Here is a 27,859-nt window from a genome sequence, read left to right as displayed (position 1 = left end):
CCCGAGCCGAGTCCAGCCGAGCCTAGGGAAAGGCTTAGCTGACCCGATTGCGTTCGGCTGTTTCCGGACATGATCGGCCATCTCGCGGCATCCTCCGCCCGCCAGTCCCGCGGGAGTATGTTCGGCTCTTTCCGGAAATGTTCGGCCGTCCCGAGGCTCCGCCTCCGCCTCGCTTCACCCGCCCGGCCCGAGTGCGCTCGGCCATTTCCGCCGGGGGCGGGCCCGGCTGTTCGGAACCGCGGCGGCGGTGGCGGAGGCGGGGATCCCGCGGCTGCGGCGACGGCGGCCGCTGTGGAGCCACGGGTCGGGCTCGGATCGGTGTGACGGCGGCCTCGGCGGCGGTGGCGGCCGCGACCAGGTAAGTCCAGGCCGGCCGGCGTGGCAGGCCGGGCTGGCGTGCGCTCAAATGCGGGTCGCCTAAGCAGAATGCGGGGCCGAGGTGGAAGTCAGAACGCGAGCGCCGAGCTGCATCGCGCCCCGCGGGAACTGGGGGCCTCGAGGAACGGGAGGGAGGCCTCAGGCTCGACCTGGCAGCGCTGCTGCCTGCCCTGGACGGTGGGAGAGGAACGGGGTGCCCCCAGGCCGAGATAAGGGGCTAGGGCCGCGGCCCCGAATGGAAGGAGGCCCTGCCTGGAGTGGGGCGTCGAGCAGTAATGAGTGGCACCCAGGCATTGTGTGGGACATAGTGGGATGCAGGAGGGTCGGGGTCGACTGCACTTCCGTTCCCGGGGCTAGGCTACTGGGTCCACACAGGCCCGGGTCCGCGTCTAAACACGCGTGAGCGCGCGGGCCCTGCGTCCAGCCGCAGAGACCCTGGCCAGGCCTGGCCCCTCCACCCCGCCTCTCGGATTCGGGGAGCGCTGGTTCCCGGGCGCACACACCGGGGCGTGTGCAAACCTGTGCATGCTGGAGCGCGGAGGCGGGTAGGCAAGCGGATCCAGGCGGTTTCTTGGATGTCCCCTTGCCGGGCCTCAGTTTCCCCTCCTGTAGAATGGAGGGTACGGGGGGCCAGGAAGCGGGTAAGTTTGGGTGCTCTGGAGTGTGGAGCCTCTGCTCCCTGATCCAACACCTTCTGGGGCTGTCGTGGTCGAGGAGGGGGGGCGATAAAGCCCAGACCGTCCGCCTGGTACTCCATTACCAGCGTGCTGGACGCTTAGTGGCATTCGTAGAGACACCCTGAATTGGCAGGCAACTTCCCGCTGTCAAGCCTTTGCACGCACTATCCCCTCCGGCCAGTGCTGTCTCCTGTCCTTATGAAGACCCGCCCTCTAGAAAAGCACGCCCTCCCCCACTACCGAGTCTCTGGAGAAGTCAACCTGCAGGACTGAGACTGGGAATGCTGTCTGTGGTGGGCTGTTTCCCCAAGGCTTGGGGCTCCTGGGGCTTGAGCATCGCCCTGCATCCAACAGCCTCCCCCTTACCTTCACCCTCTCCTAGCTCCATGACCTCCCATCACCCCCCTGTTTTGAGATCCTACTCTATGCCTCTCATTTAGCCAAGCTGGGACACTGTCCCCTTCACTGCATTTCTCCCCCACAGAGACCTTGGACTCACTTCTTAGTCCTTTGCCTCTGCCTGGACCTGCTTTCCTACCTCTTTGCTTCCTTACTGTGTCCTTCTGTGCTCTGTTGGCCCAGCCCCTCCTTGGAGCTCCCTAGTACCCTGAGCATTCCCCATCACACATTACCCACTGTGGGTGTAACTATCCAGCCATGTGGCTGTGCCTCCTGGAATCCATCCTGGGCCTTGATGTTGAGTGGATCTCTCGGGTTTAGGAGTCCTGGCTTCGCCACCCACCGAGTGGTCCAACAAAGATCTCCCTGCTCTGAGCCTCAGTTTTGCCATCTCTAACGAAGAGGCAATGAAGGGGCAATGAAGAGCTTGTTTACTGAGCATGCATTATGCCTGGGGCAGGTTCTTGGGAGTTCTGCTCCCAGTGACCCGCAGGGATGGCTGTTGTTACACCCATTTTACAGCTGGGGAGACCAGCTAGGAAAGGGGCTGGGGCTGGCCCAAGGTTACCTAGCGAGTCAGGGGTTTGCAACCCCATATTTGGGCCCATCTCTGGGGTGGGGGTGGTAGGAGCCCAACCTGGCTGATGCTGCCCTGCCCATCTCCCCCTAGGTCGGCGTCCTGGCCAAGCATGGTGACAGCCTGTGCCCTCGGCCCCCTCGTCTGGCGCAGCCGGAAGAGCCGCCAGCCTCGGGCGCCGATGGCCCCCCATGTGAGGGAGTGAGCAGCCTGGCCCTGCCCTACGGATTGAGGGGGGACGCAGCGGCTGAGTGACCTGAGACCACGCTGCCGACCCCCTCCCACCAGTTGACGAATGGTGGACCGAGCCACGAGTGACCCATGTCAGGGTCATGGAATAATGGTGGGAAGCAAGGCATGAGTGACCCCCGCGGTCACCTGTAACTTCTCAGTAGAAATAGTGGTCTCAGTGCCCCGAGCCGGCCCAGTGGACCCTCCCGGCCCTCACCCCAGCTGATGGGGCCACTGGGGCCCCGAGCAGCAGCTTGACCGTCCAGACCTCACCCTGCCCAGCCATGGCCGGTGCTGAGGGCTTCCAGTACCGAGCACTGTACCCATTCCGCCGGGAGCGGCCGGAAGACCTGGAGCTGCTGCCAGGGAGACGTGCTGGTGGTGAGCCGGGCAGCCCTGCAGGTGCTGGGCGTGGCTGAGGGCAACGAGCGCTGCCCACAGAGCGTGGGCTGGATGCCTGGCCTCAATGAGCGCACGCGGCAACGAGGTGACTTCCCCGGCACCTACGTCGAGTTCCTGGGTCCTGTAGCCCTGGCCCGGCCCGGCCCTCGTCCACGTGGCCCCCGCCCACTGCCCGCCAGGCCCCGGGATGGGCCCCCTGAGCCAGGTGAGCAGCAGGCAGGGGCCCTGGCAGTGACGGGGTCCTCTCAGACCCTCAGTTTCCTCTTCTTTCTAATGAGGCAATGGCACCTCTTCCAGGGGAGGAGGAATAAGCACATTTGGGCAGTTCACAGGTGTTGACTGCACCGCTGTCGAGGGCTGGGGTCAATTCGTGGCATTGGGAACACAGCAGTGGACATAGGCCTGGCCCTGCCCTAGTGGGGCTCCTGGTTCGAGAAGTGACAAGAATGTGATTAGGTAATGGAAAATGCTGCGGGGAAGGAGCCTCACATGGGAAGAGCCAGGAGTGAAGGTCTCCGGGCAGCAAGCACAGCAAAGGCAGAGGCTGTGAGGTAGGAATGTAACGGCAGGTTCGGGGAACAGCCAGTGGGGTGGAGTGGTGGGAAGGGAGGGGCAACTAGGGCTGTGCCTCAGGATTCTGTGGGATTGATTTTGATGACACTGGGGAGTGTTCAGTAGGATTCAGAGATTCAACTTAGTTTCATCCCTCAGTTTGCAGATAGGGTCCCTCAAGAAACTCCTTTTGTTACCCTAATTTTTCCCGATTTCCAAAATGAAGGGAGACACAAAGCCAAAAGAGGATGGGATGATCCTGCAAGGCCATGCAGCACACATTCATCCCTCCCCAAAGACCCTTGGCCATCTACACTTCAAGAGATGTGCCAGCAGTGAAGAATGAGGGCATACGGAGATTGCTGTATGCTGTAGGCAGAGTGCGTGGGTTCCAGCCAGGGAAACTGAGGCCCAGGCTGTGGGGATGAGTCTGATAAGTGCTGAGTGCCTCAGAGTCTGCTCCAACCTTCACAGCAAGCCAGGGAGGGCCTGTGTACAGATGGGGAGACCGAGGTGCTAAGGGGTCAAACCACTCACTTAGGGTCCATCCACCAGGGAAGGCCAAGGCCTGCGAAGCGCTATGGCCTCGACCTTTGGCCTGCCTGGTTTGGCACCAGAGGGACACCGAGGCCCCCAAGAGGGTCACATCCAAGCCCCACAGCATGGGGCCGGATGGGAGGCACCGAGGTGAGGGTTTGCAGCATCTGGTGCCTCCAGGCCCTGGGCCTACGTCCCGCCTCAGCCTGGAGGAGCAGGAGGCGGCCCCATCCGGGCTCCCAGCCAAAATCTGCCTCTCCCCCTGGTAACAGCCTCCTCCCTCCTCTGCCTGGCCTCAGGCCAGCCTCCACACACATACCCACTCCGGGTGGCTGCCCGGCCCCGCCCTCCAAATCCTCCAGGGCTGCGTGACAGTGGCTGGGGCCAGCCCTCCGTGGGCCTCAGTTTCCTCATCTGGCCACTAGAAGTCTTGGTCCTTTACCCGTTCAGGCCCTGCCCCTCCAGGGTCCTGGGACCACCCAGCAACATGCTGTGGCCACCTGCATTTCCCCCATTCGGCCCCACAGGGAGAGCCGAGCCCAGAATGTCAGTGTCGCCTGCACCCCCAGAGGGAGGTTGCTGCCTCTCTCAGCCTCAATTCCTGATCCATAAAATGGGAATGACACGAGTTCTGATGAGACGTCCCTCCCCGTTTTGCAAACTAGTCACAGGCAAAGTTCAGAACTGTACCCTCCACCCCCATCACCTACCTCCTCTCCCCTTGCTCTCTCTCTCTCTCTCTCTCTCATTTTTCCTTCAGCATTTTTTTACTTAGCTGGGCCTTTCTCCAGCTTGAGGCACCACCTGGCCCATCACTCAGGGAGGCCCCGCAGGCCCGGGCTTGCCCCTGCTGTATGCCAGGGCGTCCCTGCCGAGGGCCGGAGCTGCATCAAACGGTGGCCATGCAGGCAGAGCAGCCTGAGGACAAAGGGCCTGGTGGAGCGAGACACGCAGGGCCAGGAAGGCCCCTGGCGCCCACTGGGAGGGGTTTCAGCATTTTTAAAACAGGGGAAATACTTTTTTAAAACAAGATGACTTAGAGAATGGAAGAAGGTTCTTGGAATGAGGCGTTCTGACCTGCAGAGGGATATCGTCCTTTTATCCTTTTCAACCACTTTGTTGTTCCAAGAAAGGAGGGAGAGAGGCCACCAGGAGCCAGTTTCCTACCTGAGGAGGACCGAGGCACAGAGAGGGTGGGTCCTGTGCCCAAAGTTGCACAGTAAGCAGTGGCAGCACATGGGATCCCTGGGTGGCGCAGCGGTTTGGCGCCTGCCTTTGACCCAGGGCGCGATCCTGGAGACCCGGGATCGAATCCCACATCGGGCTCCCGGAGCATGGAGCCTGCTTCTCCCTCTGCCTATGTCTCTGCCTCTCTCTCTCTCTCTGTGACTATCATAAATAAATAAAAATTAAAAAAAAAAAATAAAAAAAAAAATAAAAAAAAAGCAGTGGCAGCACATCCCAACCCTGCTGTAAGGAACTCCCACAAGCTCGGTGGCTTCAAGCCACAGTTCCCTGCTGTTCTGCAGGCCCAAAGTCCAAATTCAAGGTGTCAGCGGGGCCGTACCCTCTCTGGAGGTTCTAGGAGTGGACGGTTCTTTGCTTCTGCCAGCTTCTCATACCTCCGGGTGTTCCTCGGTTTGCAGCCCTGTCATCTCAATCTCTGCCCCTGTCTTCACACAGCCTTCTCTTATAAAAACACCAGTCATTGGATTGAGAGCCCTAAGTCTAAGAAGATCTCGTCTCAAAATTCTTACTTTAATTCTATCTGCATAATAAGGGCATAGCCACAGGTATCAGGGATTAAGATGTGGACATACCATTTTGGGGGACACTGACCAACCCACTATACCTGGTCTGAAACTGTGTAAACTGATATTTTATTTTTTAATTTATGTATTTATTCATGAGAGACAGAGGCAGAGACAGGCAGAGGAAGCAGTAGGCTCCATGCAGGGAGCCTGACGTGGGACTCGATCCTGGGACTCCAGAATCACGCCCTGGGCTGAAGGCAGGCACTAAACCACTGAGCCACCCAGGGATCCCCATAAACTGGTATTTTAACCCAGAAAATTGTTTACCACCAACTCAGCCCCTCCACCCAGGTTTTGGCTTCCCTAAGATTATGGTACAGATGCCAGACCAGACCCAACCTGGAACTGCCCAAGCCGAGGTCCAAACGGCCAAAGAAAGGGGCCAGGATCCTTCCAGGAACCCCACTAAACAGGCTGTCCGTCCCCTTCTGCCAGGCCTCACACTCCCGGACCTGCCAGAGCAGTTCTCCCCACCTGATGTTGCTCCTCCACTCCTGGTGAAGCTGGTGGAGGCCATTGAACGGACAGGTGAGCCTCAGCCCGCCTACAACCCCTGTATGCTGCTTGCTTACCCCCGGTGATGGGTAACTCATCCCCTCATGGGGCTGCCAGACCTCCTGTGCATGGAAAGAAGCTGAATTTGGATGCTCTGGGCCTCCCTGTTGAGTTGGGGCAGTAGTGATTCCTAGGGTGTGGATGGGAATGTGGTCACCGATCGCTATTGCATGTGCCGTGCCCTCTGGCACCGTCGTCCCAATTATGTCTAGGAGGTTGAGTAGCCCTCCCAGCCCCCACGAGGGGTCCAGGAAGCATGTGAGAGCCGGTCTTGCCCCTCGGGGTGGATGTGACCCACCCCTTTCCCTCTCCCCCCAGGGCTAGACAGCGAGTCCCTCTACAGGCCTGAGCTGCCCGCCCCGCGCACAGGTGAGGGGAAGCTTCCATGGGCAGGGGTGGGGGGAGAGCTGGCCCCGGACGTCTCTGCCGACGCGGCCCCCTGCACCCGCAGACTGGTCCCTGAGCGACGTGGAGCAGTGGGACGCCGCGGCCCTGACGGACGGCGTCAAGAGCTTCCTGCTGGCGCTGCCCGCGCCCCTCGTGACGCCCGAGGCCGCGGCCGAGGCGCGCCGGGCCCTGCGGGGTGAGCCTGGCGCGAGGCCCGGGGCGGGAGGGGGCCCCGGGCGGACGGACGGGCGCCGGCCCCGGCTCACCCTGCCCTGGCCGTCTGTCCGCAGAGGCCGCGGGGCCCGTGGGGCCGGCGCTGGAGCCCCCGACGCTGCCACTGCACCGCGCGCTCACGCTGCGCTTCCTGCTCCAGCACCTGGGCCGGGTGGCCCGCCGCGCCCCCGCTCCGGGCCCCGCCGTGCGAGCCCTGGGCGCCACCTTCGGGCCGCTGCTGCTGCGCGCGCCGCCTCCCTCGCCGCCGCCAGGGGGCGCGCCCGACGGGTGAGCGGCCGGAGGGGGCGGGGCCTCGGCGGAGGCGGGGCTTTGAGTGGAGGGCGGGGCGGGAGCCCTGGCCCTGGGGCCGAGAGGCGGGAGCCGTGGCGATCGTGGTGGGACAGGACGGAAACGATCGCAAGGGCGGGATCTGGGCCCCAGGAAAACCCCAGCAGGCCTGAGGCCGAGTGATGGGACCTAGACCAGGGGGAAAGCGCGTGGGTGGTGCGCAGGCCTCCACTTCTGCCCCCTATCTTGGTGCGTTGTTGTGTGAACATTTATTGAGAGCCTGCTGCATATACAGAAGCAGGAGTCAGCCTCCCACACCTGCCTGTCATCGACCCTGCCCTACACGTGCCTTCCCGTACCTCTGCCCCAGGCAGCCAAGCACGGTCCTACCCACTGCCCTCCTCTTCCCCCTAGGACTGAGCCCAGCCCTGACTTCCCTGTGCTGCTGGTGGAGAAGTTGCTCCAGGAACACCTGGAGGAGCAGGAGGTCACACCCCCAGGTGATCCTTCCCCATATTCTCTCATATGGTTGGGAGCCGTGAATGCTGACTTGTGGCCCTGCCAGTATCACAGGTTCTGTCGCAGTAGGAGCCAGCCACAGTATACAGTCGTGCTCAATGTACATTTGTTTTCCTGTCCCCCAGCGCTGCCACCTAAACCTCCCAAGGCAAAGCCAGCCCCTGCAGGCCTCGCCAACGGGGGGAGCCCGCCCTCCCTGCAGGACGCTGAGTGGTACTGGGGTGACATCTCTAGGTAGGGTTCTGGGATGGGAGCCACGTGCTGGGCAGGGCCTGAAGGGCAGGGTATCTGGGCAGGTGCCCCAATCCTGGATGTCCCCACAGGGAGGAAGTGAATGAGAAACTCCGGGACACACCTGATGGCACCTTTCTGGTCCGAGATGCATCTAGCAAGATCCAGGGAGAGTACACACTGACCCTCAGGTGGGGAGCCTGTCCCTTCAGGGATGACTGGGTGTGAAAGGTGGGGAGTGTCAGCCGGGATGGCTGGGGGGTCCTACCAGCTGCTGACACCCCTCTCACCCGCCCCTAGGAAAGGCGGGAATAACAAGCTGATTAAGGTCTTCCACCGCGACGGGCACTATGGCTTCTCAGAGCCACTCACCTTCTGCTCCGTCGTGGACCTCATCACCCACTACCGCCATGAGTCGCTGGCCCAGTACAACGCCAAACTGGACACACGCCTCCTCTACCCAGTGTCCAAGTACCAGCAGGTCTGTGGCCAGGGTGGCAGCCAGGGAGGGTGGCACCAGTCTCGGGCCTAAATGTCCCAGGCAGTTTCTCTGATCACACCGGGTGTCCCCAGGACCAGATCGTCAAGGAGGACAGCGTGGAGGCGGTGGGTGCCCAGCTCAAAGTCTATCACCAGCAGTACCAGGACAAAAGCCGCGAGTATGACCAGCTCTATGAGGAGTACACCCGCACCTCCCAGGTACCAGAGCTTGTGCTCCTGGTAGGAGCTCCTCCCAGGCACTGAGGGACAGTAGCAAGGCCATGGGGACAGATGCCTGCTTCCAGGTCACAGAGCAGCCACTTAGCACCCGGGGCTGCCCAAAAACCAGAAATCAATGTATGTGTTTTCAAAAAAAAAAAAAGAACAAATGAGAAAGCACCAGCGACCCACCCCCCTCCCAACTGCAGGAGCAGCCAAGTCAGGACCTAGGAGATGTCTGCTTGAGCCTCTGTGTCTCTCTGGGCCTCACTTTCCCCATCTGGAACCGTAAACTGGGGCTGTGGGTCTTTCTCCCTGCCCTTCAACCTGGATCTTATTCAAAGTGCTAGCTAATAACCTGACAAGAAGTGATGGAGACAGAGTCAGGAGGTCATGGGAAAGACAGCCTCTTTTAAAACAGGGAAGGGGGAGGGCGGTTTTATAATTCAAGGATCATGTTAATAAGTTACTTTCAGAATTCAAGATGCGCAGCATATTCAGACTGAACATCCCATCTCAGGCAGGAAATAGCTCAGTCTCCCCCATTATCCCCAAGGAATTTCTTTCTTGCTCCCTTTTTACTACTAATGGATCAACTGAGGCTCTGAGCAGACAGGACACCTGTCTGGGATTGGTTATGAGCATCGGGATCTTGGAAGTGATCTAGGGCCCTTGAGTCTATTTCCCCGTTAATAGTTCTGACTTTGTAGGAGGCTACTGGCAGGTTCCACAAGATGATGTATAGAAAGTACTCCGCGAAGCATCCACCCTGAGAGGGAGCCCCATGAACTGTATGTCGCAACTAGATTTGTCTTTAATTCTCAGCAGTGCTAACAGATCCAGGTGTTGGTAAGGTATCCGAAAGAGGATCTAAAGGAAGAATGGGTTTGGGGAGTGGGAGTCCATTCGGTACAGCTGGAGCTAGAGAAATGATGCACCTTGATGGAGGGAACAGCTTGAGCGAAGTCCATATCAGAGTTGGGATCTACCTTCCCCCCTCACGAGGGACTTGTAAGGAGTCCCAGCAGGAACTAAGATTCACCCCCTCCTCCAGGAACTGCAGATGAAGCGCACAGCAATTGAGGCCTTCAATGAGACCATCAAGATCTTTGAAGAACAGGGCCAGACGCAAGAGAAGTGTAGCAAGGAGTATTTGGAGCGCTTCCGACGTGAGGGCAATGAGAAAGAAATGCAGAGGTGAGTCGGTTCCTCTGCCCTGCCCTACCCCACCCTGATCTGGCACAGGGCAAGTGGAGAAAGAAAGAAAGCAGAGGGGGCATCCTGAGCTCCCAGGAGGGGTGGGGATCATTTGAAATGGACTTTGAAGGATGAATAGGAGTTCACTAGAAAGAAATCCGGGAAACAGTGTGTGCAAAGGCTTAGAGGCTTGGAGGCCATGTGAGGCCTTAGAGCCGCTCCTCCCACAGGATCCTACTGAACTCAGAGCGGCTCAAGTCTCGCATCGCTGAGATCCATGAGAGCCGCACAAAGCTGGAGCAGGAGCTGCGGGCACAGGCTTCGGACAACCGGGAGATTGACAAGCGCATGAACAGCCTCAAGCCCGACCTCATGCAGCTGCGCAAGATCCGAGACCAATACCTAGTGTGAGTACCTGGCTCTGTGCTCACCTGCGGGTCCCTTGGTTCAGGGACATCTAGTGAGGTGGTCTCTGTCTGTGTCTCACTCTTATTTTCTCCACCGAGTGGTCCTACCTTGCCCCTGAGACCCCACCCTCTCAGTCAGGCCCCTCCGGGCCCCCTCAGCAGGGCTCCCCTATGGGTTGGCCTCAGCCTCAATGCACAGAATCGCAGCTTCTGTGAAATGGGAGCTCTGCTCCCACAGGGCTGGGTCACTGGGAGCCTCCAACAGGATCCACTCCCCAATGCTATGACCTAGCACCCCAGCCTGGGCTGAAATCCTGCCTCTGCCCACTGAGCCATGCAGGCTTCGTCAGGAATCTCCCTCCCACCTCTGCCTTGGATGCTGACATGCACCTGCTGTGTGCCAGGCACTGTGCGAGTACCATGGACACATGAGCTCACTCTGTCCTCTCAAAGTTCTTTGTAAATTCCTTAACAGTGAGGGAAACTGAGGTACAGAACAGACAGCTTGCCCTGTGTGAAGGCACACGGCCGTGCAGCCCTCAGGCCTAAGCCTCTGGTAGTGATAAGGCCTTGCTAGAATCGGCGTGTTCTGGGGTTCAGTAAGAGTCAACGGAAACAGTAATAAGTAGGGGGTTCCCTGAAGAGCCCCAGGTTCAAGCTTTCCTTGACCAAGCCAAGACTGACCTCTTGTGGCAACCGGAGGCATTACACCCATCCCTGGCCCTGGTAGGTCCCCCTTGCCTCCAGCCAGACTGCACTGGCTCACAGTGGGCTAGCCAGCCTGTGCTACAGCCTCTGTTCCTCTGCCACCAGAGTGGAACAAACGTACGTTTCCTCTCCCTCCAGGTGGCTTACCCAGAAAGGTGCCCGGCAGAAGAAAATCAACGAGTGGTTGGGGATCAAAAATGAGACTGAGGAGTAAGTGAACACCTACCTGAAGGGGCCATTTTCAGTGGGTTTTGCAGGATGGGTAGGAGTTCACCAGGGAGGGACTGCTGTCCAGGCAGGCAGGGGAGCTTCAGAGGCTTCAGAGTGAATGACCAGGTCTCGCCACCCTGCTTCCCTCACAGCCAGTATGCGCTGATGGAGGACGAGGACGACCTCCCCCACCATGAGGAACGCACATGGTATGTGGGCAAGATCAACCGGACACAGGCTGAGGAAATGCTGAGTGGCAAGCGGGATGGTACCTTCCTCATCCGTGAGAGCAGCCAGCGGGGCTGCTATGCCTGCTCTGTGGTGTGAGTGCCTGGCTGGGGAGCCGAGAGTGAGCGGAGGGGTGGGGGGGGAACCACACATTCCATCTGAGGGCTCTCACAGAGCACCTGCCGTGGCCTGGACCCTGGGAAGGTGGCCAGGGAGGAGCCCCCACCCCACCCCACCCCACCCGGCCTGCCATGGCTGCCACAGGAAGAAGGGATCGTTGGGGGCATGGGAGGAAGCTAGAGCAGTGTTCAGGCGGGAGGTGGCGTTCAGGCAGGAGGTGGCGGCATCTGGACCCTGGACCGAGTTGGGATCCAGGAAAATGGGGAAATGCGAGTCCTGGGCGGAAGTCACCTGCTGGCCAGAGCCGGAGCTGGGAGAGCCCCGCAGGAGCCCCGCTAAGTGCCTGTTTGCCTGCACCGGCAGGGTGGACGGCGACACCAAGCACTGCGTCATCTACCGCACGGCCACTGGCTTCGGCTTCGCAGAGCCCTACAACCTGTACGGGTCTCTGAAGGAGCTGGTGCTGCACTACCAGCACGCCTCCCTGGTGCAACACAACGACGCGCTCACGGTCACGCTCGCCCACCCCGTGCGGGCCCCCGGCCCCGGGCCTCCGCCCGCCACCCGCTGACCACCGAGCACCAGGATCCGCCCGGAGCGGAGCCACCGTGGGGCCTGGTGGCTGGGGTGACAGCCCCATCCAAGGTGTCCATCTTTGGGATTTTCTGTCCGTCTCTTTCCTTTTCAAGTCTCTTCCTGTCTCTCTCTTTCTCTCCATTTCTCTCTATCTGAGCCTCTCTTTCCATCTCTCCATCTCTGCCTGTCACTCTGTGTCTTTCCCTCCCCATCATCTGTACCTCTTCTCTGTCCCTCTGTGTCTCTGGGTTGGGGGTCCTGCCTCTCCGGCCCCATACGCCCCTCTCCCGTGGGCACTGCCCACCTCTGACCCTGTGCCCTGCCCACCCAAGGCCCCCCCCAGGGTCCCCGAAGACCCACCTGGCTGTACCTGCCATGTTTACAGAGGCCCCTGGGCTGTGCGGCCCCAGCCTGGGTGCCCCAATTTTTAAGCCATAGACCTGGGGTCACGGCAGGAAGGAACTTTACTTGGCCACTTCCAGGAACCACCTTGGCCGGGACATTCTGGGCCGGGCGGGACCCGCCCCACAGACCCCCAACTTCCCCTCCAAACCCTGAAGTGAAACCAACACTTGGTTATCCCCACATGGGGGCCACTGCCAAGAAGTACCCCCCCCCCCCCGAAAAAAAATAATTAAAAATAAACTTACGAGCTGGCCCCACCCAGCACCAGGCCTCCCAGAAATAGAGGCTGCCCGCGTTGCTGGGGCGGCTGAGACGCACCACTGCCCACAGCACTTCTACTCAATGTAGACTCAAGGCTTCTCCTCGATCATGTTGGGTTCTGATTTTATTTTTTCTTGACTGTAAAGCCCTTTTTTCTCTCCTCTTTTGGGACGAGAGCCCTGGTTTTCTACACGACCCGTGGACTGCCCCCCTCCCCCCGCCTGCCCAGCTAGGCTGGCAGGCAGGTTTTGTATGGTACGTTGATATTGATATGGATATAAAACATGGAACATGTGGATGCTGTTGTTCTGTTGCTGTTGTGGCTTCTCCATGGCCACTGTGTGCTGGGGACCCTGGCATTCACAGATCACACTGATCCTGCCCAGAGGATTGTAATTCCAGTAGCCAATGAAGGGCGACAACCCTCCCTTCCCCACCCCCTCTCCCCCGCCCAGTTTAGCTGCTGGTAACTGGAGAAGGGGAGAGACTTGTCCAGGCTCTCGGAGCAGAGAGGCTTAACCGCTGAGCTCAGACTCCATCCCAGCCTCTCACCAGTGCCTAGGTCGGCCCCCTCCCGCCCCCCAAGCTGGAGTCCCAGGCCCTCGGGCAATCACCTCCCCTCTGATGTGCAGCTTCATCACTGCCAGGTGGGGTCAATAGCATGACCCCTCCGGTGTCACCCAGAGAGGGACCCCATGTCCTTAATGCCCTCAGTGCGGCCCCTCCCTGCTGACTCTCCTCTGACCCCTTTCTACACCTGCCCCTGACACGCATACCACCAGGTCCCAGGGGACATTGACTTGGGGGCTCATGATATCTTTGACCTGAACCATTCATCATGCTCCCCCTCTGCCAGGGTCCCCGTCTCAGCCCTCCCTTCCTCTACACCCCCACCCCAAGACTAGGCATTTCTGCCCTCTTCTCCCCATACAGCACCCCTGGAAGCTGGGGGGTAAATGAACAAAGTTCCACTAGGCTCTCGGAGGGATAGGAGCTGCCTCCCTTGGCCTCAGAGCCCTGGGGCCTTCCCAAGCACTGTCCCTGCCATGTATCCAAGTCAGGAGGTGCCCCATGAGTAACCCGAGCCCAGATGCCACCTTCCCTGCAGTCTTCACCCACTGCATGGGGGGCAAAAGATAAAGGTCACTTTCTAGATCCATGACGCCAGCCAGTTGGGCCCGCAGACAGAAGATGACAGCCCACAGGGCCTCCAGTAGGTGTCTATGCTATGTCTCCTTGGGAAAGCCACCCCCCACCTCTGATCCTCAAGATTCCTGTTACCCGGTAGGGTCAATAGTTGCCTCCCTCAAGCCCCAAGGGGAAGTTTCTTGAGGGCCAGACAAACAAATGAGTGAGGTTACCTTTGTGAATCCATCCAATAGGGCTGGTGCTTAGTAACCACTAGAAAAACTGTAGCACTTTATTACTTCTTCTGTCCTGCCCAGCATAGAGCAAGTACACACCAGTTCCGCAAAGTTGTGCTGTGCAAAGGGTTCAAAGGGACAAGATGGCAGGATCATCCAGCCGTGGGCACTTCAGGGAAACCCCGGCCTCGGAGCCTGCTGCTGTGGACACCAGGCCGGGACTTCCCCAAACCGGAAGAAGACAAGGGAGCTGGGGAACTGGGGCCTTTGGCTATAATCTGGGCCAGGTGTGGGTGTTTCCTCCCATGGGATCAGGTCCTGTGTCATGCCTGGTATTTGAGGCCCTGCAAAGTCTAAGCATCTCAGTTATCCCCTCATGACCTCAGTCTCCACGAGGTGAGGCGGGCTATGGGCTATTCTCTGTCGGTGCTAATGTCCTGCGTCAACACCTTTCCAGCGGTGCCTCCCCCATCACAGCCTGGGGAACCTCTCCCTCTGCCTCTGAGCCCTCCCTGTGGCTTTATTCTCCAAACTTCACTTTTTTTTTTTCCTAAGATGTTATGTATTTATTTGTGAGAGACACAGAGAGAGAGGCAGAGACATAGGCAGAGGAGAGGTGGGCCCCCTGAGGGAGCCTGATGTGGGACTCCATCTCACGACCCCAGGATCATGACCTGAGCCAAAGGCCGATGCTCAACCACTGAGCCACCCAGGTGCCCTCCAAACTTCACCATTTTACAGAAGGGGAAGCAGAGGGTCCATGACTTGAGGTGCCCGGTAAAGTCCAGCCCCAAACCCTGGTCTAGGTGATTCCAGCAGGTTCGAGTCCCACACTGCCAAGCCCCCAGCCTAACCCGGCGTACACAGGATGGGCCTAAGGTGATTACTGCCCTGCGGGCCCAGAGGCCCCACACCCGCACCTCAAGCTTTGGATGGTGGCAAGAAGGAACGCCAGCTTTCCTTGTACCCCCGACTCTCACCCGAGACAGGGCGGGGAGGACAGAGAGAAGTGAGGGGCCCTCCCCGCCGGCTTCTGCTTTCTGGCCTGGCTGCGGCGGGCGCCGCCCGAGTCAGCTGGCTGGTGGGCGGGAGCCTGAGAGGAGGGGGCACCAGGGGCAGGGCCGAGGCGTGGAGAGTGGGGGGGCGGACCCCGCCCCGGGCTAGCGGGAGGCGGCCCGGCTGCGCAGTTCCGACCCCCCGGGGCAGCGGGGGGGGGGGGGGGAGCGACGTGCCCGGGCTCGGAACCGGGCTTGGGGGAGCTGCATGACCCTTGGCCGCCCCCCAGAGCGGTCCGCGGCCGCGTGGAGACCCTCGCGTCTCTCTGCCTCCCTGCGTCTCTCGGTCTCTGAAGCCGCCACCTAGTCTCGGCTCCCGGTGCTGTGACCCCAGCCTCACATGACCGGGCGGCCCCGGCGGCCCGGAAGGGTCAAGGTCGGCCCCGCGGCCCGGCAGGTGGGGGGAGGGAAGCGCCCCCACGGCCGCGTGACTGCGGGCCCGGCAGCCGGCGCGAGCGGGGATGGGGGTCAGGTGGGCGTGGGCCCTAGGCGGGCCGGGGGACCCCAGAGTCGCCCGCCGCAGCCCCAGGGGCGTGGGCACCGGGAGGCGGGTCCGGCCTGGGGGCTGGGCCACCGCCGGGTTAAAGGCGGCTCCCGCCCGGGCCGCCGCTCCTCCCGCCTCCGCGTCCTCGCCCCGCGGTGATGGCTCTGTGGTCGCTCCTGCCGTGCCCGCCGCCGCCGCTGCTGCTGCTGCTGCTGCTGCTGCTGGGGGTCCCCGCGGCGGCACGGGGGTCCCCGCGGAAAGTCCTCTCCGAGGGGGCGGCCGCCTGCAAGGTAGGGACGGCCTCGCGGCGGGAGGGCCAGCGGGGACCGGCGCGCCCGGGCTGCGGGCTGCGGGCTGCGGGCTGCGGGCTGCGGGCTGCGGGCTGCGGGCGGGACGCTGCTCAGGCTCCCCGGACTCTGCCGGAAAGCCTGGGGTTCGGGGCCCGGGGAGGGGGGCGCTGCCCCGGTCGGTTCCGAGTCCCCCCCGCGCTGCCGGCGCTCGGAGTGCTTTCACTTCCCCATCCCGCGTCTGTCCCCGACCGCGGCCCGGGGGTGCACGGAGCTCCTGCTGTGTACCCCTGGGCGGCGGAGGGAAGCCCAGAGGAGTCGGCGCGTGGCACCCACACTCCAGGTGCTGCTTACGGGGCGCCCTTCGGCGGGGGGAGAGCTCGCGCATTTCTGGTGCGGAGCAAGCGGATGTCTGGGAGCCGAGCGCCTGCTCCCCGCTGCACAGACCCTGGCGGGCCTGCCGCCGGCCGCTGAAACCGGAAGTCAGCACGTATTAGGCGCCGCCTCAGCAGGAGAGCCTGGGAGGGGTTCACCTGCGCCCCCTGAGAGGCAGATTAGTAACGGGTTAGCCCAAGTGTAGGGCCTTGCGCAGCCCGGGGCCAAGGCTCTGGGGGTGAAGTGGCAACAGATGAGCATACATTAGTCTCCTGGGGTATACACCCCTGTCAGAGAAGGCAGGATTGACAGCAGCGACCAGAAGTGTCCATGCATTGAGTCCTTACTGCATACACTTCCCCTGGGCCAAGGGTTTCACCTCAACTGAGGGAAAGCAAGAGCTGTTCATAAATTAAGTGCCTACTGTTTGCAAGTCTTTGTCACATCCGTTTTTGCAGAAAAACTGAGATTTAGGAAGATTTAGGGATGCAGTGAAGCCCTGGAGTCAAGATTCCACCTGACAATGTCTGAAAGGACTGCAATATGGAGCACCTACTGTTTGTAGCTGCAAGAGAACCAAACAGGGCTATCCTCCCTACAAACCCCTCCCTTCCTCCCTCCCGCACAGGTTGGGGACCTATGCCTGCAGGAGCCCCTCAGGAAGTCAGAAGCACCACTTGTCAATGTGAGCGTCTACTACGAGGCACTGTGTCCCGGGTGCCGGGCCTTCCTGGTCCGAGAACTCTTCCCGACCTGGCTGATGGTCCTGGAGATCCTCAATGTCACGCTGGTGCCCTATGGAAATGCCCATGTATGTTGGCACTGGGGAACCAAGGCACTAAGCCAGGGAAGGGGCACCTGGTGGGCCAGCCAGCACTCACCTACCTGCTTTGCAGGAACAAAATGTCAGCGGCAGGTGGGAGTTCACATGTCAGCACGGTGAGCAGGAATGCAAGCTTAACAAGGTGGAGGTGAGCAGACCCCTGAGTATTCGAGTGGTGGGGGCACAGAGGCTGGGGAGATGCCCATTGTAAGGAAGGCAAAAGCAAGGCTCAGAAGGGATTGGAACCAGTTCCATCCTCTGCCTGTCTGCCTCTTTAATCACATCTTCATTCACCGCTTCATTAGTGAACACCTGTGTTACTCCCAGAGTGGTCCAGGGGTGCTCTGGGCCCACTTCAATCCCTCACCTCTCCACCCCCTATCCCACAGGCCTGCCTGTGGGACAAGCTAGATAAAAATTTGGCCATCCTGATCATTGTCTGCATAGAGGAAATGGATGACATGGAGGAAAATCTGAAACCGGTGAGCAACACCCCTCACTTGGCCCCGGGCTGGGAGACCCTGGTCTTCCCTGTCTCCAAACAGACCCAAGTTCAAGTCTTGGCCTGACTACCACTCTCTGTGTAGCCCCAGGAAAACAGCCTTCCCTCTGGAAGCCTCAAATCTCTAAAACAAGGGAACAAATATCTTTTGGGGGCATGGGTAGATCAAGGAGGGCTTCCTGGAGGAGGTGCCTCTGAACTGAGCTTGGATGAACAAAAATGTGCAGAGACACAGATGATGATCCTCATCTCGAGTATGGGGATGACAGGACAGGCCCGCATACTTCTCTGGAGGATTATGAAAAACAACTCCCAATGGAGTGACTCATTGATGCCAATAAGTTTATTCACTCATCAAACATCTGGACCACCCAAAAGGCTCACCCTGGGACACCCCCAGCTCTGCAGAGTCATAGTGGGGCCAGAGGAGTGCAGAGGAGGGAGCACTCAGAAGATTCTGGGGAAGTGGAAGGGTGTTCCTGGTGGGGGGGAACAGCACAAACAGAAGCCCTGAGAAAAATGAGATACTGCAGTGGTCCGGGGCTGCGGGTCTGGTCTTATGAGAGGGAGGAGCAGCCTGAGCCCCTGCCTTGGGGGCCTCCACTCAGGTAAGTGTTAAGTACGTGCTGTTTGTGGACATTGTTGCATTGCTGTGGACCCAAATGTCTCCTGTGGCCAGTGAGGAACAAGCTTGGCTTGGGGGGACTGGAGGAGGGACCGTTGGGGAGATAACTCGGAGGAAGCTGAGGCAATGCTCCTACTCACCAGCAACCCTTGTCCACCCTCAGTGCATGGAGATCTATGCCCCAACAATGTCCCCAGACACCATCATGGAGTGTGCAGTGGGGGACCGTGGCATGCAGCTCTTGCACATTAATGCCCAGCTTACAGATGCTCTGCAGCCGCCCCACGAATATGTGCCCTGGGTCGTCGTCAATGGGGTAAGAGCTCTTGTAGCCTTCAGTGTGCCACCAGGCCGGGACCGGGATGATGGATGTGCCTTCTGGTCTGGGAGGCAGGGGTCAGACTTGCAGCCATTTGCAGCCCTTGATGGGCCGGGCATGGGTTGGTTGGGGCAAGGGACTGTATGACTTCCTGTCTTGCTTTGTGCAGAAACCCCTGAAAGATCTGAGTCAGCTCCTAAGCCTCGTCTGCCAGTTGTACCAGGTAAGCTGCAAGGGGAACAGAGGGATCCGCTGGGTGCAGGGGTGGGTGGTGCCTTTTTTCAGGACCCCCAGCTCACGGCCATCTCCTCCAGGGTGAGAAGCCAGATGCCTGCCAACTCACAGCCACCTCCCAAAGGAAAGTGTGCTTCAAATGACAGCTGTTGCCCTGGAAGGGAGCTGATGGAGGAAGAGCAAGAAAGAGCACACCTGCCCGTTTTTTTCTGATCCCTGACTCTCAGCCACTGCTGCTCATCATCACAGTAACTTCTACACATTCTATGAAGCCCAGACTCAGAATCCTGCCCCAAGATTAAGCATCTTGCCCCACTGAGATTGGTGCTACATTGAAACTAGTTTAATAAACACTTCTGGATTTTGTGATTCATTTGATAAGTTAGCAAATCCCCCTGGACTTACACAATGCTAGGACCCCCTCTCTAGGGGATGCAGATCCAGACAGATATTCCTAGTCCTACAGGGAGCAGAAATGGGCCAGAGGGAGGCACCAGGGCTAGAGGAGTCCAGGGAGGGAATAAAGGCTCTGCAGAGGGAATAGAACCTTTGGGGTGGGATGGATTTATTTATTTATTTGTTTGTTTATTTATTTATTTATAATCTATTTATTCATGAGAGACACAGGGAGAGAGAGAGAGGCAGAGACACAGGCAGAGGGAGAAGCAGGGTCCGTGCTGGGAGCCCGATGTGGGACTCGATTCCAGTACTCCAGCATCCCACCAGCCACCCAGGCATCCCATGGGGCTGGGGTTTTGAAGGGTGACTAGGAGTTCATTAGGCGGAAGCTGTATTCAGTAATAATACAAACAACCCTAACTACTCCCTTTTGCAGTCCCCACACTGGGTGAGAGAAATTGAGCCATAAGATGGAGCGGGGATCTTGTCTAGGGAGTTTCAAGAAAACGTGTTCACTGGTGGTGGGGAATGGACCACGGTGTTCCAGGAAAGGTGAACAGTGTGCAAAAGACAAGCCAGCAACAAAATCGAGCTAAATGCCAGTCTGAGACAACTGAGAACACCAGGGCGTGTTCTAGGATACTTTTCAAAAAAAAACAAGTCATGATTCTTATACTGATATAAAATGATCACCTGCCAAAGATGTTATTTATTTCATGGTTAATGAGGGAAATTGATCAAATGTTCAAAGAAGGATTGAAGAACAGGCACATTGATATACAGGAAATCTTGAAGCGATGGTGCAAATAGAAGCAAAACTGACCTTTTTCACAAAACAGTGGGGGCAAGGGTAGGTGGCACTTTTTTCACCACCAGCTCTTTTTTTTTTTTTTCAAATTTTAATAATAGATTTTATTATCGGGGTGGTGCAGTCAGCTAAGTGTCCATCTCGGTTTTGGCTCAGGTTGCGATCTTAGAATTGTGAGATTGAGCCCTGTATTGGGCTCCACGTTTAATGGAGAATCCGCTTGGGATTCTTTCTCCCTCCTCCCACTGTCCCTCCTCACCACTGTCCCTCTCTCAAATAAATAAATAAATCTTTACCCCCCCCCAAAAAAAAATAGATTTTATTTAACCTTATATATATCTGATACATTATATATAGTTTCAACGTGGAGGCTTGATATGAGAAATGCTAATGAGATCCTCTCTATCCTTTTTTTCTTTTCATACTGTTTTTTTTGTATATTTTTTTATTGGAGTTCCATTTGCCAACATATAGTATAACACCCAGTGCTCACACCATCGAGTCATATTAAGTCTTAACTGATGTGTATTTTACAGCCTCTCTCAACTCAGATTAGCTACACTGCAAGTGCTCACTAACCATGTGGGTTACTGATGACAGGTGTAGGACAGGAGAAATCATGTCCCCCTATCCTAGTCTCTGCAGTTGAGACCCCCTGCAATAAAAGACAAATTGAATAACATGCATATCTCATGAATATATAGGAAGTACCCACTAGAATGGAGTAAAACTCCCCAAAGTAGCCTAAGCCACCACTTTTTTAAAGTTTTTTTAAAACCTTTCTTTAGATTTTATTTATATATTTGAGAGAGAGCGCGTGCGCACACACACACAACTAAGGGGAAGGGGCAGAGGGAGAGGAAGAAGCAGACTCCCCGCTGAACTGGGAGCCCAACCTGGGGCTCAATCCCAGGACCCTGAGATCCCAGGACCTGAGCCGAAGGCAGATGCTTAACAAATAGCCCCCCCCAGGCACCCCTTTATTTTTAGTTTCAAGTAATCTCTACACTCAACATGGGGCTCAAACTCACCGTCTAGAGATCAAGAGTCGCATGCTCCATGACTGAGCCAGCCAGATACCCCTAAACCAACCACCACTCTAAATACCATCGTATTTTAAAGACAAAAGAAGGGGAGGTATCCCCAGGTTTATTCAGGTAGAATTGAGAAAGTTGTATATATTCAAGGTGTACAATGTGATTATTTCGTATGTGTATACATCCTGAAACAAGTACCACAATCAAGTCAATACCTCTAATCACCTCACATAGTTATATTTTTGTCTTTGTGATAAGAGCAGATCTACTTGCTTAGCAACTTTCAAGTATACAATATGGTACTGTTACCTAGAGTCCCCACACTGTACGTTAAACCCTCAGAAAATACTCATCTTGTAATAAAAGCTTGTATCCTTTAACAAACCCATTTCCCTCACTTCCCCAGGCCCTGATAGCCACTGTTCTTCTGTTTCTATGAATCTGACTTTTTAGATTCCACATATAAGTGAGATCACACAGCATTTGTCTTTCTGTAGCTTATTCCATTTAGCATAATCCCTCCAGGTTCATCCGTGTTGTCATAAATACCTGGATTTCCTTCTTTTTTTAAAGATTTCATTTATTCATGAGAAACACAGAGGGAGGCAAGAGACATAGGCAGGGGGAGAAGCAGGCTCCATGCAGGAAGCTTAATGTAAGACTCCATCCCAGGACTCCGGGATCATGACCTGAGCCATTGACAGATGATCAACCACTGAGCCACCCAGGTGCCCCACTTCTTTTTTTTTTTTTTTTTTTTTATGGCTGAATAATATTTGAGTTCATCCTTTTGGGTTTCTTTAAAGATTTTATTTATTTATTCATGAGAGACACAGAGAGAGAGGCAGAGACACAGGCAGAGGGAGAAGCATGCGCCATGCAGGGAGCCCGACATGGGACTTGATCCCTGGTCTCCAGGATCATGCCCTGGGCTGAAGGAGGCGCTAAACCCCTGAGCCCCCCAGGCTGCCCAAGTTGACCCTTTTGTTAAAAGTAATTTCAAAGGAAGACCTTCTCTAGCAGGTCTCACTGGATTTGTCCTGATTTTTTATGCAAGGGCAACAGACATTCAGTTTGCTTTTCTGGAACTTTCTGTAAGCAATCTCAAGCTGGGATTTCCAAAGACTTCTATCATTCATTAACTCCAGCCAAGAAACCCCCCCAGCAAATAAATAAATAAATAAATAAATAAATAAATAAATAAATAAATACTAAATAAAATAAAATTAAAAAAAAAAAAAGAAACCCCACCAGGTTTCACCTGCAGTATCTATTCCTTCTGGAAAAATCCTCTATTCTGGACATCTCTAAAACAGCACAAGGATCTTAACTGACCAGGACCAACCTGGAAGGCTGACCCTGCCAGCTGGGTACAAGCCAGTTTTCCTGTGAGGATTTTGTAAGCATTGGCTCCCAAAAGTCAAACTTAGTTTCTTGAAATTGGCTGGTCAAATCATGTAAGTAGATAATCCTCTCTCAGGTTCTGGAGAAGCCTAATTCTACACCACCCCCCTCCACCCTGAGAGTGGACTGGATTTTGTAACTTGATTCCAAAGAATAGAGAAAGGGAAAAAAAAGAGTAACCTGACAGTAAAGAAACCTGGCAGGTATCACCTTAGCCGTGTGACCCAGGTTAGCGTCACTCGTGTTAAATCATGTATATATCACATGCCCTGAGATGATGCAATCAAGAAGCTCCATCTCTGTTGGATTCCTCCCAAAGATACAGAACCCCAGTCTAACCATGAGGAAACACCACCCAAACCCAGATTGAGGGATGTTCTACAAGACACCTTATCAGAACTCCTCAAAAGTGCCAAGGTCATGAACAACCAGGGAAAATGGAGAAAGTGTCGATGACCAGAGGAAACTAATTTAGTGGGACCCTGGTCAAATTAACACTGTAAGGAATAACTGGAATTATGACTAACAAGCTACTATTCTTGCCTCACATTAGCCAATGAACCTCCAGGAATCTAGCAAATAGAAATGTATCACAGACAGGGAGGACATTAACCAGTCTCCCTTCAGATGAACTGATTAGGATAGTAATGCCTGCAAAATCCCTTCTGGAATATAACATAATACCATATTCACATTCTTTTTTTAAAGATTTTATTTATTTAATCACGAGAGACACAGAGAGAGAGAGAGAGGCAGAGACACAGGCAGAGGGAGAAGCAGGCTTCCTGCAGGGAGCCCAACATAGGTCTTGATCCTAGGACCCCGGGATCATGATGTGAGCAAGGCAGATGCTTAACCACTGAGCCACCCAGGTGCCCCTCTTCTTTTTTTTATGGCTGAATAATATTTGAGTTGACCCTTTTGTTAAAAGTAATCTCAAAGGATGGGATACCCAGGTGGCTTAGTGGTTGAGCGTCTGTCTGCCTATGGCCCAGGGGTCCCGGTATAGTATCCCACATCGGGCTCCCTGCAAGTAGCTTGCTTCTCTCTCTGCCTGTGTCTCTACCTCTCTCTCTCTCTGTGTGTGTCTCTCATGAATAAATAAATAAAAATCTTTTTTTTTTTTTTTAAGAAAAAGTAATCTCAAAGGAAGACCTTCTCTAGCAGGTCTCACTGGATTTGTCCTGATTTTTTATGCAAGGGCAACAGACATTCAGTTTGCTTTTCTGGAACTTTCTGTAAGCAATCTCAAGCTGGGACTTCCAAAGACTTCTATCATTCATTAACTCCAGCCAAGAAACCCCACCAGGTTTCACCTGCAGTATCTATTCCTTCTGGAAAAATCCTTTATTCTGGACATCTCTAAAACAGCACAAGGATCTTAACTGACCAGGACCAACCTGTAAGGCTGACCCTGCCAGCTGGGTACAAGCCAGTTTTCCTGTGAGGATTTTGTAAGCATTGGCTCCCAAAAGTCAAACTTAGTTTCTTGAAATTGGCTGGTCAAATCATGTAAGTAGATAATCCTCTCTCAGGTTCTGGAGAAGCCTAATTCTACACCACCCCCCTCCACCCTGAGAGTGGACTGGATTTTGTAACTTGATTCCAAAGAATAGAGAAAGGGAAAAAAAAGAGTAACTTGACAGTAAAGAAACCTGGCAGGTATCACCTTAGCCGTGTGACCCAGGTTAGCGTCACTCGTGTTAAATCATGTATATATCACATGCCCTGAGATGATGCAATCAAGAAGCTCCATCTCTGTTGGATTCCTCCCAAAGATACAGAACCCCAGTCTAACCATGAGGAAACACCACCCAAACCCAGATTGAGGGATGTTCTACAAGACACCTTATCAGAACTCCTCAAAAGTGCCAAGGTCATGAACAACCAGGGAAAATGGAGAAAGTGTCGATGACCAGAGGAAACTAATTTAGTGGGACCCTGGTCAAATTAACACTGTAAGGAATAACTGGAATTATGACTAACAAGCTACTATTCTTGCCTCACATTAGCCAATGAACCTCCAGGAATCTAGCAAATAGAAATGTATCACAGACAGGGAGGACATTAACCAGTCTCCCTTCAGATGAACTGATTAGGATAGTAATGCCTGCAAAATCCCTTCTGGAATATAACATAATACCATATTCACATTTTTTTTTAAAGATTTTATTTATTTAATCACGAGAGACACAGAGAGAGAGAGAGGCAGAGACACAGGCAGAGGGAGAAGCAGGCTTCCTGCAGGGAGCCCAACATAGGACTTGATCCTATGGATCCCGGGATCACGATGTGAGCCAAGGCAGATGTTCAACCACTAAGCCACCCAGGCGTCTCTCATATTCACATTCTATCATATCAACAAGATCTACCTAAGCTAGAGGAAGGAGTACAAGTGCACACCGGAGGCAGGAAATCTTGGGGCCATCTTAGAATCCTGCCTCTCATACTTCCTGACATAGAAAATGACATAATCACACAGTGAGAAGACCTTTCTGAATTACAGACAAATATATGTGCAGAGAGGGTTTATGGCTTCAATTCTAAAATTTCAGCCATTGGGGTGGTTGGCTGGCTCAGTTGATAGACTGTGAGACTCTTGATCTCAGGGTTCTTTTTTTTTTTTTTTTTAAGATTTTATTTATTTATTCATGAGAGACACAGAGAGAGAGGCAGAGACACAGGCAGAGGGAGAAGCAGGCTCCACGCAGGGAGCCCGACCTGGGACTCAATCCTGGGTCTCCAGGGTCACGCCCTGGGCCGAAGGCAGCGCTAAACCGCTGAGCCACCCGGGCTGCCCTCCTCATTCTTATTTTGAGCCAATCTTTAAATACCCTTAAGCTAGGACAAAATTACCCTCCTTTACCTTTCAACCTCATACATTTCCTGCCAAAATACATCCTGTTTTCTTTGCATATTTTATAGAAGGGCTTTTCCTGTACCCTATTAATAATAGTTTCATTTTCTTATATTGATTATTATTTATAACACTAATTTCCAGTAAAACCAGAAGCCAGCGATTGTAAACCACAGGCATGGCAACATTCTGCCTTCATCAGCAAATCTGTGAGTCCACCGTTTTGTCGTTCCTAGAGGCCTATGCTTTCTTACAATATTTCAGTGGGTGGTTCAGTCAGTTAAGCGTCTGCCTTTGGCTCAGGTCATGATCCCAGAGTCCTGGGATAGAGCCCCTCATTTCGGCTCCCTGCTCAATGGGGAGTCGGCTTCTCCCTCCCTCTGCCTCCCACCCCACCCCACCTGTGCTCTCTCTCAAATAATAAATAAATAAAATCTTAAAAAAAAAAAAACAACCAATATTTCAGTGTGGCAAAAGACATGCTCGCAAACTAACACAAATGTCTTTAGTCCCTCTATAAAAATAAAAATAAGGGGGATCCCTGGGTGGCTCAGCGGTTTGGCGCCTGCCTTTGGCCCCAGGCGCGATTCTAGAGTCACAGGATTGAGTCCTGCGTCACGTTGGGCTCCTGGCATGGAGCCTGCTTCTCCCTCCTCCTTTGTCTCTGCCTCTCTCTCTCTCTATGTCTATCATGAATAAATAAACAAATAAATCTTGAAAAAAAAATAAAAATAAAATCTTAAAAATAAATAAATATTGAGACAAATTTTAATTCATGTTTAGTAAGTAATGTTTCAGTATTTTATTTGGAAAGGATCTAGGTATTCAACAAATATCCATCATCTAACTTAGCAAAACTTCAAGATTCCAAGTTTCCCAAAAGATTTGGGAAACTACTTTTGAGCTGACTTTTTATAAAACACAATTCTGTTCAAAAAAGTTTACGTGTAAATTTTTATCCCATTTACATGTACTTAATTTATTCATTTTTAACAATTATGCTTAGATGACTCATGAATGTTTCCTGAGTCAGGAGACAGCTAACCATCATCTTAAGTTATTTTCTTTCTTTTTTTTTAAGATTTTATTTGTATTTATTCATGAGAGACACAGAGAGAAACAGACATAGGCAGAGGGAGAAACAGACTTCCTGTTGGGAGCCCGATGTGGAACTCGATCCCTGGATCCCAGGATCATGACCTGAGCCAAAGGCAGACGTTCAACCGCTGAGCCACCCAGACGTCCCTTAAGTTATTATTTTTTGTTTTTTTTAATAGTAGACTTCTTTCTTTTTTTTTTTTAGGATTTTATTTATTCATGAGAGACACAGAGAGAGAGAGAGAGAGACATAGGCAGAGGGAAAAGCAGGCTCCACCCCGGGACTCCATCCTGAGTCCCCAGATTCACACCCTGGACTGAAGGCGGCGCTAAACCTCTGTGCCACCCAGGCTGCCCTTCACTTTTATTATAGGTTTTGTTCTAAGGATTGAATTTATACTTTTGTAATCTTGAACACAGATATAATAAGTTTGTTTGACTACGCTCTTATTTTTAAATTTTAGGCCATGATACAGGGACAAGAATACAAAACTCACAAGTTTAAAAAAATGTAGTTGAGGGGCACCCAGCTGGCTCAGTGGGAAGACCATGTGATTCTTGATTTGGGGGTTGTGAGTTCAGGCCCCATGTTGGGTGTAGAGATTAAAAATGTTTTAATTATTATTTTTTTAATCTTTAAAAAAATAGTTGAGGGGGCACCCCTGTGGCTCCATTGGTGGCACATGGGACTCTTGATCTCTGGGTTTGTAAGCTGGAGTCTCACACTGGGTGAAAGATTACTTAAAAAAAAAAAAAAAAGCCTTAAATTTTTTAAAAAAATAAATTTAAAAAATTAAAAAAATAGTTGAATCCAAACTACTTTTCTGACAGATGGAACAAGTTACTAATATTTGCAAAGAGAACTTTTAAGAGATTTCACGTGCTGGTTTGTTCCCAAATAACCCTCTGAGTAGGCAGTTCCGTGTTAGCTTTGGAGAGGAAGGCTTTGGAAATAGTTCCCATCAGCCTGGGAATATCAGCCTCCAATTAGGCCAATTCCTGTCCACAGAGTTCCTTTAAAGAATAAAAAAAAAGTCCTGGGACACCTGGGTGGCTCAGTCAGTTAAGCATCTGTCTTTGGCTCGGGTCATGATCCAGGGTCCTAGGATTGAGCCCCAAGTTGGGCCCCATATTGGGGGCCCCTTTTCAGCAGGGAGTCTGCTTGTTCCTCTTCCTCTGCCCCTCCCCCAGCTCTCTCTCTCTCTCTCTCTCTCTCAAATAAATGAATAAAATACTTTTAAAAAAAAAAGAATTCAAAAAGTCCCTTCGAATATCCCATCAGGTTTAAGCTCAAACAGTAGATTTTTCTGGCACTAATGAACTTTCTTTTTTTTAACCAAGTATACCTATTCCAAGTGATTCAGAACCCAAACCCAGACCAAAGCCTTTTATGATCTAACCAGGGACACAAGAGTTGCCCCCAAAGAGGATACAAAAAGGTGCACTCTTCCCAAGATCCAGAGCCACTCCCAAAGACAGCCAAAAGAAAGAGAGACAAAAAAAAAAAAAAAAAAAAAAAAAGAAGAGAGACATAATTCTCCTGAGACCTGACAATAACCCTAGCACAAATGGGGTGCAACCCATATTTCTGCTTGATCACCTACATATTCTCAGGGC

General features: G+C 54.2%; 2 protein-coding genes across 2 annotated transcripts; both read left to right on the top strand.

The window, feature by feature from the left end:
* The first annotated feature begins 219 nt into the window (after positions 1-219).
* Positions 220-12,869, top strand: PIK3R2 (phosphoinositide-3-kinase regulatory subunit 2). Its single transcript, XM_038566856.1, is given in 17 exon segments — positions 220-358; positions 2,125-2,627; positions 2,629-2,869; positions 6,003-6,095; positions 6,441-6,491; positions 6,574-6,705; positions 6,800-7,010; positions 7,425-7,510; positions 7,655-7,763; positions 7,853-7,951; positions 8,061-8,241; positions 8,334-8,459; positions 9,514-9,656; positions 9,887-10,063; positions 10,910-10,981; positions 11,134-11,304; positions 11,693-12,869. Coding segments are annotated over 16 exon segments (2,181 nt in total). The 5' UTR covers positions 220-358; positions 2,125-2,546; the 3' UTR covers positions 11,901-12,869.
* A 2,721-nt stretch (positions 12,870-15,590) lies between these two features.
* Positions 15,591-19,017, top strand: IFI30 (IFI30 lysosomal thiol reductase). The gene is made up of 7 exons (XM_038566841.1): positions 15,591-15,764; positions 16,765-16,947; positions 17,033-17,107; positions 17,349-17,441; positions 18,250-18,402; positions 18,575-18,628; positions 18,720-19,017. Exons 1-7 carry the CDS (start codon positions 15,633-15,635, stop codon positions 18,780-18,782), a joined length of 753 nt encoding a protein of 250 aa, XP_038422769.1. The 5' UTR covers positions 15,591-15,632; the 3' UTR covers positions 18,783-19,017.
* Positions 19,018-27,859: the final 8,842 nt, after the last annotated feature.

This window comes from Canis lupus, chromosome 20 (assembly GCF_011100685.1).
Source record: "Canis lupus familiaris isolate Mischka breed German Shepherd chromosome 20, alternate assembly UU_Cfam_GSD_1.0, whole genome shotgun sequence".
Lineage (NCBI taxonomy): Eukaryota > Metazoa > Chordata > Mammalia > Carnivora > Canidae > Canis > Canis lupus.
Note: the sequence above shows the minus strand (reverse complement) of the source record. Positions and strands in the feature narration are given on the sequence as shown.